This window comes from Balaenoptera musculus, chromosome 5 (genome assembly GCF_009873245.2).
Source record: "Balaenoptera musculus isolate JJ_BM4_2016_0621 chromosome 5, mBalMus1.pri.v3, whole genome shotgun sequence".
NCBI classification, from domain to species: domain Eukaryota; kingdom Metazoa; phylum Chordata; class Mammalia; order Artiodactyla; family Balaenopteridae; genus Balaenoptera; species Balaenoptera musculus.
The window spans coordinates 1,662,813-1,679,353 of NC_045789.1; the positions used below are offsets into that span (position 1 = coordinate 1,662,813).

Here is a 16,541-nt window from a genome sequence, read left to right on the forward strand (position 1 = left end):
TTACAATGGCATGTGGTCTCTGTTTAAGTTATCCCTTGAGTAATTCTTGAGTACCCTATATTTTTTGTTACAAGACTGGATGGAGGAAACTAATTTTGTTGTTTTGCCCAAAAAACCCCCACAAAATTCATTTTAAGTTTAATGTATTGTTCGACTTTTCAATTTGAAACAAAAGTATTTATTTTCAATTTTCATTATGAAATATTTTAAATAACAACATGGACAGAATAATGTGAAGACCTCTAAGGACACTTAAGCCAGCTTTATTAATGATGGGTAAGAGGAGTCTTGTTTTATCTCTATCCTTCTGCCCCTCACAATTATTTTGAAGCAAATACCTGACATCCTGTTATTTCAGCTGTAAATGTTTCAGTTTATATTTTGAAAGAACAATTCTCTTGGTTTAAATATAACCACAATATCATTATCGTATGTAGACAAGTTAACAGTAATTCATTACTAGCATCATCTATTTTTTTTTCACAGTTTGTTTGAATCAGGATAAAAGTGAGGTCCATATATCCAGTTGGTTAACATATCTCTTTAGGCTTTTATAAGGTAATGTAGAGTTTCCCACAGTCTGGACTTTGATTAGCATATTACTCTGTGCCATATATTTGTTATAAAAGGGTAATTAGATCTAGATCCTTGCTGAGATTCATGTTCACTTCTTGGCATGAATACTTCACAGGTGGTGTTGAGTATCCCCATTTGAAGGCACGTAACTTCTACGCATCTCTCTTTTTGTTTTGTGAGCAGCAGTTAACGATTCTTGCCTTGATTCATTAATTCACAAGGTATTACAAGATTGGTTGTAATTCTGAATCTATATTCGTTCATCATTGATTAGCTGGAGTTTTTCCAAAAAAAACCAAAAAAACAAAAAACCCTCCCTTAATTAACGATTACCCTGAGTAGAGTTCATATAGGAAAGGCGGGAAAATGCTTGTTTCTTTACCTTTATTTACCAGCTTTCAAAATAATAACTTGGCTCCTTAGCATTCATCAAAGGCAATCAAATATTTTTCTTAAATGTCATTACTAATCTATGGATTAGGAAATGTATGTATTTAAGTCTTTTGCAGTTATTATTCTTATTGCTATTCCAGCTGCGTCATCTCTGATTAAAGTGATTCTCATCAAATTTCTCCTGGGTCTTTTGACACGAGGCTGATAGTTTTGGAGAGCTTCTTGCTCTGGGGGGTCACAAGGTGTTCTAGGCTCATCTTATATACCCTTGGCAATATGGAATCAATGAAAATTTTAATGATATTTTCCAGGTTCAGGTAATTTTCAACAACATTTAGAATACGCATAGTTTTTGCTGTGGTAAATAGATTTCAATAAAGTTTAGTACATGAATAAAGCTTCTAGAGTCATGTGTTCACATTAGGGAAACCCCAGATTTTATGGGTAAAAAGGGTGCAATATTCTTGTCTTTCTGGAATAAAGAAGATGATGTGATGAGTCCTGAATTCTTTTTGGAGCCTTGATTTTTGTTGTTCATTAAGCTATTCATAGAAATGATGAATTTGGGTTGGCTGTGAAGAGTTGAAGTGACATGGAAGACAAGTCTATATACTAGTTTTGCAAGTGCTAAACTGCAGCATGAACTTTAGGAAAGATGTTCCCAAGTTGTTTTCCCTCCCAATCCTACATAGGAGGCAATGTGTGACCAATTAAAAATAAAAATACAATTTTCGATATGACCTAAGTCGTATGATGCTATAAACAAAGTTACTAATGACGAGTAAAGTGGTCTCACATTTGGAAAGTTAAGTAAATGTAACCAATCTGTGCTAGTAAACTAACTGCTACCATGTGGTTAATAGGTGAACATTTAATTTCTACAGGATTAGTCCCAGTAACAAAAATGATATAACAGAGGCTGAGGGAAAAAAAAAAATAACAACAACTGCCGACCAGAAAACGATAGGAGGAAATCGAGCAGCTTCAGAGATGATTGGTTTTTAGACTCACATAGACCCACATAGATTCACCTCACTGAAAATGGACTCAACGTCTTCAGGATAATAATGGGAAATGATAGCGTGTCATATATAAAGAAATATTTTTTTCTATTCTATACAGGAAAGAATGGATGTCCTTTGATTTCATTAAAACCAGGGGTAGGGAATTTCCTGGCGGTGCAGTGGTCAGGACTAGGCATTTTCACTGCAGAGGGCACGGGGTCCATTCCTGGTTGGGGAACTAACATCCCTCAAGCTGCACGGTGTGGCCAAACAAACAAAAAACCCCCCAAACCCCAGAGGTATTAAAACATCACGCTTTGGTAACGTCCAAAAGAAAACAGCTGAGAAGCCCGAATGAAGGGGGTACCGTTTTCCCAGGTAGAGGCAAGAGTTCTTGATGCGAAGTGGCAACGAGTGGGTGTTGCTAAGGGTCACAGCTGTAGCCTTTTAGAGGCGCCAGCAGCCCCTCGTTGCAGAAAAGTGACGGCCTTCCAGATGCAGCGTCCGTCTCTCGGCGCGCTTCCCCGCGAGTCGAGCCTTGCCATCAGGCCCCGTGTCTCTCTGCTTTGAGCCCTTTGCCATCAGGCCCCTGTCTCTCTGCTTTGAGCCCTTTGCCATCAGGCCCCGTGTCTCTCTGCTTTGAGCCCTTTGCCATCAGGCCCCTGTCTCTCTGCTTTGAGCCCTTTGCCATCAGGCCCCGTGTCTCTCTGCTTTGAGCCCTTTGCCATCAGGCCCCGTGTCTCTCTGCTTTGAGCCCTTTGCCATCAGGCCCCGTGTCTCTCTGCTTTGAGCCCTTTGCCATCAGGCCCCGTGTCTCTCTGCTTTGAGCCCTTTGCCATCAGGCCCCGTGTCTCTCTGCTTTGAGCCCTTTGCCATCAGGCCCCTGTCTCTCTGCTTTCCTAGGCTTGTCCACCCTGCAGGCGGTGCTGGATTCCGCTGCCGAAAAGAAGTGGCAGGTGACGGCCGTCAACGTGGGGAACATCAACAACGACAAGAAGGACGAGACCTACCGCTCGCTCTTCCAGGACCTGGAGCTCAAAAAGGAGCGGCGTGTCATCCTGGACTGCGAGAGGGACAAAGTCAACGACATCGTGGACCAGGTTGGCTCCTGCCTGTTTCCTAGGGCGCCCGGCCGAGCGCGTGCGTGCGGCCCCGGCGTGTGCAGCGAGCGTTTCGGGGCGGCGCTTGAGCAGCAGGTGTCCCCGGGGCCCGTGGGGGACCCGGCAGGGATCAGCCGTGACCTCCTCCGGGGCTTCACTTAGCAATAGCAGGGCGTCCCCAGTGGTGCTGGCACGTCACACTAACCATTACCTGTATGCGATATACAGGTCCCGATCGTGTGGTCTATCGTGCTGCCCTAAATGTTGATATTTCGAAGTGGAAATTTAAAATTCAGTTCTTTTGAACTGTTACGGGAGAAAGAAATAGGCAGGCATTCAGTGAAAATAAGTCTGGGTCCTAAGGGAAAAGTGAGTAATTCATGGATTCTTTGTTAAGACGTGGAGTACTTCAAACATTAGGATGTAGTGTGGTGTGCTAAACCTGGAGTGTTGTCTGAGTGGGTTTCGGTCTTCAGAAAAAGCATGTATTTATTCTTCCAAGAAGTAATTTTTTTCCTCCTAAGTAGGTAGGTTTTGTGTCACTATGAAACTATTAATCTATGAAAATAAAATATGTAGGAGTGATATATGCAGTCCTTGCTGCTTGAAAAGTAAACTAGATGTATTAATGTGCAATATTTTAAAGAATAATATGATACCAGAGATATCTGTGCTCACCACATCACCTTGCTTCCTTTTAAGATCTTTCAGGATGGGACGGTGATTTCCACATGATAGAAATAAAATCCGCTATGTTATGCAGATAGGGTAGGTGACCAGAGCTGGTGGTAAAAAGCATCAAGGTTTACTGCCTAAGGTCTCCTCCACTGGTATCTGCTTCTTTTCCAGCTGAAAATGTACGTTTATAATATTTTCCTTGGAATAATTATATATATATATGTTATACATTTATGTATGTCACTTACCTACATAAATGTATGTATATAAAATTATCCCTTGGCATAATATAGGATTGGAAGAAAAATACACAATTAAGTATGTATATCTTGGCCCTTCTTAGGCTTTGAGGAGAAAATTAGATTCACTAATCTGTAAAAGAAAGCATTTTGCAAACATAAACCTTGATGAACCCTTAATTGTTATGCATTAATACAGGGCCTAAGATATATAAAATGGATCTCTCATGAAATATTGAATAACTGAATAAAACTAGCTTGTTATGACAACAAACTAAATGTTTTATGTCAGAGAGGTCAATATTTCAGTAGAACAGTCTTGATTCTTGTCTCAGGAGATGAAGCTGGGATTGTTTTTAACCCGAAGGCCTCTTGTTCAAATGTGAACCTAACAACTCATTTGAATTTCAGAGGAGGTTCTCATTAAAACTGAATTTTGATAATAGTTGCTAGTCTTTGTTTTAAAAATTTAGGTATTCATGACTCATCATAATACAAGTTGCTGAAAGCCTATATGAAAATAATTCTTTCCAAAACTAGAAGAGAGAAACTACGAGAGAAACTGGGAATATATGGAATGGAATTTTTTTTAATCTTTTTTTTTAAACTTTTTATTTTATCTTGGATTATAGTTGATTAAAAATGTTGTGATAGTTTCAGGTGTACAGCAAAGTGATTCAGTTATACATATACATGTATCTATTCTTTTTCAAATAATTTTCCCATTTAGGTTGTTACATAACACTGAGCAGAGTTCCCTGTACTATACAGTAGGTCTTTGTTGGTTATCCATTTTATTTTTTAATTTTTTAAATAGATCTTTAATGGAGTATAATTGCTTCACAATACTGTGTTAGTTTCTGTTGCACAACAAAGTGAGTCAGCCATATGCATACACATGTCCCCATATCCCCTCCCTCTTGCGTCTCCCTCCCACCCTCCCTATCCCACCCCTCTAGGTGGTCACAAAGCACCGAGATGATCTCCCTGTGCTATGCGGCTGCTTCCCACTAGCTAAATATTTTACATTCGGTCGTATATATGTCGATGCTACTCTCATTTTGCCCCAGCTTTGCCCTCCCACCCCATGTCATCAAGTCCATTCTCTATGTCTACCTCTTTATTTCTGCCCTGCAACTAGGTTCATCAGTACCTTTGTTTTTTTTTTTTAGATTCCATATATATGTGTTAGCATACTGTATTTGTTTTTCTCTTTCTGACTTACTTCACTCTGTATGACAGACTCTAACTCCATCCACCTCATTACAAATACCTCCATTTCATTTCTTTTTATGGCTGAGTAATATTCCATTGTATATATGTGCCACATCTTCTTTATCCATTCATCCCTCCATGGACACTTAGGCTGCTTCCATGTCCTGGCTATTGTAAATAGTGCTGCAATGAACATTGTGGTACATGTATCTTTTTGAATTATGGTTTTCTCAGGATATATGCCCCGTAGTGGGATTTCTGGGTTATATGGTAGTTCTATTTTTAGTTTTTTAAGGAATTTTCATACTGTTCTCCATAGTGGCTGTATCAATTTACATTCCCACCAACAGGGCAAGAGGGTTCCCTTTTCTCCACACCCTCTCCAGCATTTATTGTTTGTAGATTTTTTGATAATGGCCATTCTCACTGGCATGAGGTGATGCCTCATTGTAGTTTTGATTTGCATTTCTCTAATAATTAGTGATGTTGAGCATCTTTTCATGTGCCTCATGGCCATCTGTATGTCTTCCTTGGTGAAATGTCTATTTAGGTCTTCCACCCATTTTTTAACTGGATTATTTGTTTTTTTGATATTGAGCTCCATGAGCTGTTTGTATATTTTGGAGATTAGCCCTTTGTCTGTTGTTTCATTTGCAAATATTTTCTCCCATTCTGAGGGTTGTCTTTTTGTCGTTTATGGTTTCCTTTGCTCTGCAAAAGCTTTTAAGTTTAATTATGTCCCATTTGTTTATTTTTGTTTTTATTTCCTTTACTCTAGAAGGTGGGTCAAAAAAGATCTTGCTGTGGTTTATGTCAAAGAGTGTTCTTCCTAAGTACTCCTCTAAGAGTTTTATAGTGTCTGGTCTTACATTTAATTCTTTAATCCATTTGGAGTTTATTTTTGTGCATGGTGTTAATCCACTTATGGTATGGATATCATACCATATTTCTGTTTCTCTGTCTGACTTACTTCACTCACTATGACAATCTCTAGGTCTGTCCATGTTGCTACAAATGGCATTATTTCATTCTTTTTTTAATGGCTGAGTAATATTCCATTGTATATATGTGCCACATCTTCTTTACCCATTCCTCTAGTCAATGGACAGTTAGGTTGTTTCCATGTCTTGGCTATTGTAAACAGTGCTGCAATGAACATTGGGGTGCATGTATCCTTTTGGATCATGATTTTCTCCTGATATATAACCAGGTGTGGGATTGCAGTATCATATGATAGTTCTATTTTTAGTTTTTTAAGGAACCTCCCTACTGTTCTCCATAGTGGCTGCACCAACTTATATTCCCACCAACAGTGTAGGAGGCTTCCCTTTTCTCCACACCCTCTCCAGCATGTATTGTTTGTGGATTTTTTGATGATGGCCATTCTGATCGGTGTGAGGTGATATCTCATTGTAGTTTTGATTTGCATTTCTCTGATAATTAGCAATGATGAACATCTTTTCATGTGCCTCATGGCCATCTGTATATCTTCTTTGGAGAAATGTCTATTTAGGTCTTCTGCCCATTTTTTGATTGGGTTGTTTGTTTTGATAATATTAAGCTGCATGAGTGGAATAGAATTCTTTAAAAATTTATTTTATTGAAGCATAGTTGATTTACAATGTTGTGTTAATTTCTACTGTACTGCAAAGTGACTCAGATATATATATATATATACACACACACACACACATATATACATTCTTTTTCATATTCTTTTCCATTATGGTTTATCACAGGATATTGAATATAGTTCCCTATGGTATACAGTAGGACCTTGTTGTTTATCCATTCTTTATATAATCGTTTGCATCTGCTAATCCCAAACTCCCAATCCTTCCCTCCCTTACGCCTTCTTCCCCTTGGTAACCACAAGTCTGTTCTCTATGTCTGTGAGTCTGTTTCTGTTTCATAGATACGTTCATTTGTTCATATTTTAGATTCCACATATAAGTGATATTATACGATATTTGTCTTTCTCTGTCTGACTTGCTTCACTTTGTATGATAATCTCTAGGTCCATCCATGTTGCTGCAAATGGCATTATTTCATGGAATGAAATTTTTTGTAGCAAATATATGATCGTGATTAGATAAATGTCCATATGGACATCCATTCAAAATGTACACAGTATTTTGAACATATATTTTATTTGAATGTATTATGTGAGTGTGTGGATTTATTGAGGACATTGTATGTGTCTGGAATGAGGGATGCAAAGAAAGGTAAGGGTCTTGACTTTACCTTCTGAATTCATTGTTTAAAGGGGAAGGAAAATGTACACACATAATAAACACTGCAGTATTACAAGTTGTAATGCAGTATGGTCTAAGAGCATGCAGGAGGAAGTACCTGTCTTAACAGGTGTCGGAAGATGTATGAATGGGTCACACATGGGTACCACTTGGCTGGCTGGCTTGGATTCCTCCAATTGTTTGTTCAGTGAATTAGCCTGAGTGTCTAATGTTTACCAGACAAGCACTGCAGGAGATCCAAGACATAGTGTTAAACAGAACAGGCATGCCCATCAAGGTGAATAGCCATGATGTTTCATAGTTACATTAATATGCAATTATAGTAATGGTACATGCTATGAATGAACAGAACAGGATGTTATGAGAAAAAAATTGCAGAAGAAAATAATTTTGATTGGGAGATCATGGGAGGCCTTCAAGGAATAGAATTTACCAGGCAGAAAGTGGGGTTGAGGTACATTTCAAGAAAAGGAAACACTATTGACTTACTCACTCTGTCAAGAGAACGGAGATGAGATGAAACTTTATATTCATAACTGCTTAGTTAGAAATATAATTAAATGCTGTTAGTCTATGAGTATTTTATCATTCAATAAAACTTTAGAGACACTTATTTCTAGTTGTGATTAGGTGGGGAAAGGACTCAGACATCAAAAACATTTAGAAATTAACATAAATTAACATAAATTTACTACTGTTAATGCAACACTAATGGCTCCATAAAGCAAAGGTATGATGGTATGGCTGATACTAATTCTCAGAGAGAAGTAAGGCTAGACCATTTTTCATATTTCTCCTTTTTCTCAATGAACACTAAACTCAACTACTTCTGCTTCTGGTAGCACCATTAATACTATGTTTTTTCTTAATTCCCAGAAGTAAAACATGCACGATTATGAAAATAGAATGACCAATAAGCACAATCAACAGATGCCAGTAGGAAATATGAGGGGCATGACCGTCTCAGTTCAGCTGATGCTAATTAATATATTTTTCATTCAGGAGGACATCTTTTCTTCAAAATTCTCCCTTCAACACAGAGTATTCATTTTCTTGGAAAAGGCAATTTAGTTGTGTTACAAAAAAAAAGTTAAAAAATAAGATAAGCCTAACTCCCTTCCAAATTTGTGACCATGTACTATCAAAGTAACATATGGTGGAATCCTTCTAGGATCTGGCCCTCCTCTTGCTCTTTGACTAAGTGTGTTGCTTTGGAGCATCTGACTTTGCCTGGGATGAGGGAGGGAGTCTTCTAGGAGGTAACACTGGGCTGAGATTCACTGTGCCTTAAGAGACAAAGGGTATGGTGTGGAGGGAACTTTCCAAGCAGAGGAAACAGGATCTATGAAAGCCCTGAGGTGATGGAAAGAAGCTCTTTTTGCACAAAGAAACAAAAAGAGGGCCATGTGGCTCTAGTACAGAGAGTGAGAAGGTGGGCCTGAACTTCACAGTATGTGAAGGATTTCGTACATTATGCTAATAAAAGCAATGGGAAGCCACCAAAACAGTTCAGTAAGGGAGGGGATCTAATCTTTTCAATTTTTAATAACATTTAACGCTTTCCGTTAGTGTGACTATTTTCTTAAAAATAGAAATTATATTTGAGTATCTCAGTACCAGGACTACAGTGAGGCCATTTTACCTACCTCTCTCCATAAGTGATAGAGATCAGCGAAGAGTCCAGTTGATGCAATAATGTCCAAAACTGTTGTGAGCATTACCAAATGACTACTTGTTCCATGATTTTTTACTTAGATTTGTGGAGAAAAATTAGCTTCTCTGATATTTTGCTGCCTTAAACCAGAAATAACAATGTTCATTTGAACTAGACTATAAGAATTTCAAGATTCTTAAGATTGGAATTTTATTTTATAGATCTATATAACAATTCTGTTATATGCTTATTAATAGTCTTTTAAAACCCATGTACTGCTATAAACTCTGTGTTTATCTTTGAATGTAGATTGTGAATATAAAATCTCAGATGTTGGGTTCAGCTGTCTATGTTTCACTGAAAAGAAAAAAAATAGCTCTTGTAGGGATAAAATTATGACTTATTATGGATTCAACACGTTTTTGGTTTCACATTTCTTAAAATATTGAAACCTTATTTTCACTATTAACGAAACCAAGGTAATCACTTTTGTTTAGTTATTGACTTCTTGAAAGATAATATTTATAAAGCACTAAAATGTATGGTTACTTTTTTCTGAGAGAAATATCTGAATTTGATAATTATATTTTATCAAATATGACTCATTGTAGACTATCAGGAAACACAGTAGATAAAATTTATTTTCTGAATCAGGTCATAGCATAAGTAATTTTACATTTACATTACTTACATTTGTTTCTTTATCTTTGTTAGGTTATTACCATTGGAAAACATGTTAAAGGGTACCATTACATCATTGCAAATCTGGTAGGTGAATTAATGATATTTATTATTTTAATAGAGATGCCTGTTAATTCAAAAAAAATTTATGGCCAGCATTTATCAGTGGTATTTTTAAAAACATATTTTGATTATATTGATCAATTAGAAGTGACAATATTTTTCTGAATTTGTTACATTTTAGATTTACTTTCCATTTCATATTTTCTAATCAATTTCCTATTGTTATAAATGATGTGAGAAATTATAGAACAATATTTGACAAGCTTATAGTTTGTGTTAAAGGTGTATTTTAACTAAGGGAAAATTTTCAAAAAGATATAAAATTTAAGTGTCCAAATTTCCCCTTGTTTCTCACTGTCACTGTAATTTATACACTTTACCCTTTGCCCATTTCTTTAAAGTTCTTAGTATCTATAATATTTGAAATGCACATTTGTGAGAATATGTATTGGTACAAAATAAAGCCTGGAATACCCAGAATATTTATATATTGTGTATTATTTATGTCTGATTTCCTACTTACTATATAAGCAACACAATGAAAATTGAATAACTGTAGCTGATCACTTTTTCATTGAGATTCCCCTCAAATTAAGATTATACTGAAACATTCCCGTGATTAATTGTATCTCCCTTCTTAAGTATGATCAAAGTCAATTTAGAACTACCACTAGAAATTTCTTTTTTCAAAATACTTTTTAGATCGGCATTAACGTGAGCTTGAGGCTTCCCTGCTGCAAAGGTTTACGTTCTTTAAACAAGTATGATTCTGTGCAATTGAGGGCTCCGTCTCCCCAGCCTCAGAAAAAAAGGTGATTAAAAGAGTGACAAAAGCAGAGAATGAGAGTGTATTCTCAATAGCATTATAGGACTGTGAAAAATTTCCTATTTATACAGATGAGGATTTATGATGTTGCTTCTGGAATATTAGATTGTTATATCACAAGACATTATTTCCAGTAGTCATGGAGAGATTTAAAAAACCCACAACATTACAAGTGATAAATATTGTTTTCACTAGAAAGTGGCACCAGTGATAAAGAATATTCAATCTCAAACCTACATGATATTGGGAGAAGTTGGTTGCTCAAGATAAAATTTCTGTTTGGCAATGAAATGGCTCATCACTATAATAATTTTTTAGAACTTACCCTTATAATATGGCTTAAAGATCCTAAATGAGTCCAGACCAGAGAAGCGAGAGTTAAAATAAGTGAAGCTCTGTAATCAGGCTTTCCAGAACCACATTCTGTGCAGGGAACAGCCTGGACAGTCAGTCCCTGTGTAAAGTGTGCCATTGATGAACAGCACAGAGCCACACCGAAAGCTGTGATCTTTAAAAATGTCCAGATGGAGAAGATTATATTGGGACATTGAGAAATAATGGCAGAAGGAGGTTCATCAATTTGAGAATTGATATTAGATGCTGTGAAAAAGGAAACATGTGTTTGATTGACCAATGTAAAAAGGTTCAAAAATAAAAGCAAGTTCTTGCTGCTGTCATGCTGCTATAGGGAGAAATCTACCTAACATTTTATCTGAATTCAAGTTGTGTTTTTCCTTCTCTGAATACTTGGTATCCTCGCCATATGGAATTTCTAGTGAATCAGTAAATTCAAAGAATCTGTAGAATGCTGCAGTTTCTGAGAATCTCTAGGGCACCTGAAAATTTCAGTGACATTTAAAATTGGAGAATGCCATCCAAAGTTGAAGGGCTTTCATCTTCCAAAGTCTTGATTGGGAATGTCCCTTTTCCCATGTCCAGTGGCTAATGGGTGTTAAAGGAAGTGGTTGTAAAAGATAGAAAAATCCTCAGATATTGTTAGCGACTTATTTCTTCAGAAATTGCTGAATGCTTGATTAGGCTCCCCAAACACAGGCTATAGTTCATTTCCTGATACGTCATTAAAGGGGATAAAGAATGAGGAAGCGGTCATAAGGGATCCAATTCTCATTTCTTCAGCCCTTCAGAATCAGACAAAAAGCCCTGCAATCCGCCCACCTGACTCTGCCTTACAGTGATGCTCACTCATCAACCAGCCCCGCCTGTGCGCATAGAAATTCCACGAAATGTTTTAGCATCTTCCTCTTAGACAGCCAAGCATTACCAGACAGTTGAGAAAAAAGTCTTTGCCATGAGGGATGCAATACAAATAAACAAGTACACAGAAACAAGGCAGGCAGGAATCAGGAGAAAAATGCTTCAAACTGTAAGAATATCTTCAGAGAAATAAGATAAAATATGTTATCCATAAAGAGGAGAAAAGGCTGCTATAAAAAAAAAATCAAGGAACAAGAAAGAGCTCTGGGAAGTTAACTTATTTTTCCTAGAATAACTAGTAAAATTACATGAGTTTGAAGGTAAATTTGAGAAAATCTTCCAGATTCTGTAGCAAAATGACAATACAATAAAAAACGGTGTATGTGGAGAAAACTGAGGGGCTCAGACGTTTAATCTAGGGGTTGCAATGTCTTATTAATAAACCTTCTAAACAGACATAGTGAAAACAGGGGAAGGAAATTATCAGAGAAACATTCAGAAAACTTTCTGGTACTAAGTGACATAAATCTGCCTATTGAGTACACACAATAAGGAAAGACAAAAGGCTTCTTTCGTAAAATATCGCCATGAACTTTCAGAGATAAATAGAAGATCTTAAAGTTTATGACAGGTGGGAAGCCAGAAGGAGTATGAAGCAGGTCACAGACAAAAAATATTTAGAAATAATGCTATTGTATTTTTCAGTAGAAACAGTAAGTCAGTAGAACAATGCCTTCAGATGATCAGGGTTTCAACTGAAAATTCTATACCCAGCCAAAATACCAGTCGAGTGTCAGAGAAAACAAAGGTGTTTACAGACATTCAGTGTCTCAGAAAAGGTACCTCCACGTGTCTCAGGAGACTCCTGAGGGCTCTAGCTGAAGAAAGGAGTAAAACGGGAGAGAAAAGTGATGGAGGAAACAGAGAAGCTACTCAGAAAAGAGGGGAAGGGGCATTTCAGGAGAACAATTGCAGAGCAGATGAAAGAGGAACCATTCAGATTGCAGCGTTAAGGTGGAAGGCTCCAGGATGCAGGGGAAAAGACAGATGACTTGATATGTTTCAATATTTTATTTGAAAAAAGCTTTACCCATATAAACATGAAAATTTTTACATGGAGCAACTGGAAAAAAAATAAGAATAGGTATAGAGAAAGCTCTAGTAGTGAAAACAATGAAGCAATCATTAACATTAGAATAAAATACTATTAAAGAAGGAAAATGCAATCCAAGCACATTATTTGGCTTTGCTCTGAAAAACAGAATTCTAACTGTGAAAACAGTGAACATTAAAATGGCTGAGGAGATAGATGTCTTGCTTATGAGACTTACATACTCATCTGGCACAAGTGTAAACTGAAGAAGAAAATCTAACATGGGTAAGTTAGGAAAGAAGAGCAAAAATGTGTCATGCAGAATTACAGAGGTAAATACACGAAAAACAAAAATTACTGAAATTGATTGTTTTGAAGCAGCTTAACTGAGGCATGCGTGGGTCAGAACAGAAAATCTATGATTTTTGTTATATACATTTTCCTCTATTTGCATAATTTGATAAAAAGAAAAACAAAAATATGAGCCAATAACAGAGTAATTATCCTTCTCCACACAAATAATATTAAACTATATTTTTAATATCAACAACAAAGAAAAGGCTCTCAGATTTTAGTCAAAATATTTCCAATTCTTCTGTGTGATAATAAGGAATAAGTGTATAAGATGAAAATATTTATAATTGTGACTTTTTAAAGTTGTGATTTCATCTTTCAGAGAATGTACTCCCAAACTGAGATATAATTTATGGCAGCACAAGATTTGAAATCAGTGGAAACACTATATGATAGCTTTAGTAATGACTGAATTCATTCTAACAATGCAGTAGAAGTGGATTTTTAAAATTTAATACATTTTATAAAAACTAAGTTTCATGCTTAAAGTGAAAATGCTTAATTGTTCTCAAATAATGACAGAGCATTTGGTTCCTTCCCTTCTCATTTAAAAGGTTTTTATATCACCTGAGAGAATGAACAATTTAAATAGAAATAACCATCACACAATGTTGTAGCTCTTGGAGAAGTAGCTTAATGTTTAAGTATCTGGTGGTGCTTTGTTGTAGATACAGTAAATAAAACCCAGTCCTTATCCTTGGAAGATTTCTCAGTAATACAGAGAACTTTTATGTAAGTATGACCAATAAACAATCATTGATTAAGGACCCACTATGACCAGGATGAGGCTAGGTGCTGGGGAAGAATATTGGCTGTTAAAGTACATGAAACATTTACTATAGGCTTTTTATCTCCCTCATGAGTTCTTTGAAATTTGTAAAACCACAATGTATAGAGCTATTTGGTTAACATTAAGTTCTATTTGGTTCTTAATAGAAAGCATGACATAAATATGTTCTCTGTCCAGGGATTTACCGATGGAGACCTATTAAAAATTCAGTTTGGAGGTGCAAACGTCTCTGGATTTCAGATAGTGGACTATGATGACTCCATGGTATCTAAGTTTATAGAAAGGTGGTCAACACTGGAAGAAAAAGAATACCCCGGAGCACACACGACGACAATTAAGGTACATGTCTATCGGGATCTACTTCTACCTCCATCACCATGTCTATCCCCACCTCCCCCTCCCCTCCATCCCCACCTCCATCTCCATTTCCGTTTTCATCTCCACCATCTTCACCTCCACCTTCACCTCCATCCCCACCTCCACCTCCACCTCCACACCCACCTCCATCTCCATTTCCACCTCCACCTCCACCATCTTCACCTCCACCTTCACCTCCATCACCAACTCCACCTCCACCTCCACCGCCATCTTCACCTCCCCCTCCCCCTCCACCTCCATTTTGATCTCTATCACCAACTCCACCTCTACCTCCCCCTTCCCTCACCCTCCACCTCCATCTCCACCTCCACCTCCACCTCCATCTCCATCTTGACCTCCATCTCCCCCTCCATCTTTACCTCCCCCTCCCCTCCCCCTCCCCCCTCCCTTCCCCCTCCCCCTCCCCTCCCCCTCCCCCTTCACCTCAATCTCCACCTCCACCTCCACCCTCATCTCTATCTCTAACTGCTGGTGAGTAGCCTGTTCTCTGGGACGCCTTAGGAAGAAGATAAAAGTCTCAATTTGTTTTTGTAATTAACAAAATAAATATAATGATTTATGTAATCAAAGAAACTTTGAATGCTAAATGTCATGCACTGCTCGGTAATAAGCGCTATCCAGACTCATCTTCTATTCTCTGTGGGTCTGGACACCTTGAGGTCTCCACTGGTTTATTCAGTGTGCTTTATTGTGTATATACATACATGCATATATTTACCTCCAAATATGACATATTTCTGCTGTTGATAGGAAGGGTTTTCTTTTTCTTCTGTTTGTCACCTGATTGAGAGCAGAGATAAGAGTAAAACCTGAGGGAGGAAGAGTGAGTGAGATGAGATCGTGTTTACTTTTTGTGACTAGGTTTATGAAAAATAAAAGCTGCAGAAAAGAATATTGTCAAACGTATAGTGATCTGTTTATCTGTGTATTATAATGCAGGTTGTGCAAGAACCAGTCAGGGACAGTGTCATTTCAGTTGCTCTCATAGTTATGTACATACATCCTGGAGAAGTTTTGTTGATATTGTTGTTTTCTGCACAAATTGAAAAAACAGATATGTTTGGCTTTAAATTTGCGTCTGGCTGTGAGACTGGTGCTAGATAAGAATTAGAAGCTTTAAAGTTTTCTACTTTGGGGTGTGTAAATGGATCCTATTAATTCAATGTCAAATTTAGGAAAGCATCCCATAGGATGTTAAAGCATAGCCCAGAGCTAATTTTTTCTGTAAAGTAGGTGACTTCTTGTTTGGTGACCTTGACTGAGATTCAGCACGTATACATTTATAAAGGGCTTGAGGGCGTGTGGGCGTGCCACCATTTAACAGGGCTGCTTAGAAGGGAGGGGACCCCCATCAGTGTCTGTCTCCGCCTGTGTTCAGCAGGGGTCTGACTGAGGACCACATCCCCTGGGATTGCAGGCTTCCCGGCATCCAGATGTGGTTGCCGGTTAAGTTCTCTGATGGAGCGCACACGTGGCATTCACCCTCAGACGGGACTGATGTTCCTCTGCTCGTCATCGTGTAGCCTTCCACTGCTGCTGGCTGTGAGAAGGAGGAAAGCAAAAGGAGATGATTTTTTTCTCATGGAAGTCATATCATTATTAAAGTTCACGTGCTATGCATCAAAGCGCAAGCGGATTTAAGGGATTAGAGATCTTTGGCGATGCATTCTGCTAACATTTTTGCTAAGACCTAGCACCAGAGTTCACTCTGTTGGTGACCTTTCTTTGCTCCCTTCTGGCTGTAACATTTCCCTCCAGAGCGGCTCCGTTTTGGCTTCTTCTGACAAGTTTCAGAAAAATCGTGATGGCCCTTCCTTATGGGGCGCCGCAAAGAGCATAGGCTTAAAAGTTTAAAAACATGGCCTCTCTAGTAGGTCTGTGTCTTTATTCCTGTCCTGCCCCTAGGTTCTTCAGAACTTTTTTTTTTTTAATTCCATATATGTGTGTTAGCATACGGTATGCCGCATAGCACAGGGAGATCAGCTCCGTGCTTTGTGACCACCTAGAGGAGTGGGATAGGGAGGGTG

The 16,541-nt window shown here is 37.8% G+C and overlaps 1 protein-coding gene across 8 annotated transcripts in view; it reads left to right on the top strand.

Moving 5' to 3' along the window:
• GRIA2 (glutamate ionotropic receptor AMPA type subunit 2) overlaps positions 1–16,541 on the top strand; it is a 168,593-nt gene that overhangs the window by 94,517 nt on the left and 57,535 nt on the right. For all 8 annotated transcript variants that reach the window (XM_036853494.1, XM_036853492.1, XM_036853495.1 and 5 more), the window contains 3 exons: positions 2,877–3,073; positions 9,829–9,882; positions 14,314–14,475. In XM_036853494.1, the coding sequence (XP_036709389.1) occupies positions 2,877–3,073; positions 9,829–9,882; positions 14,314–14,475 (413 nt within the window). The remainder of the gene's footprint in view (positions 1–2,876; positions 3,074–9,828; positions 9,883–14,313; positions 14,476–16,541) is intronic.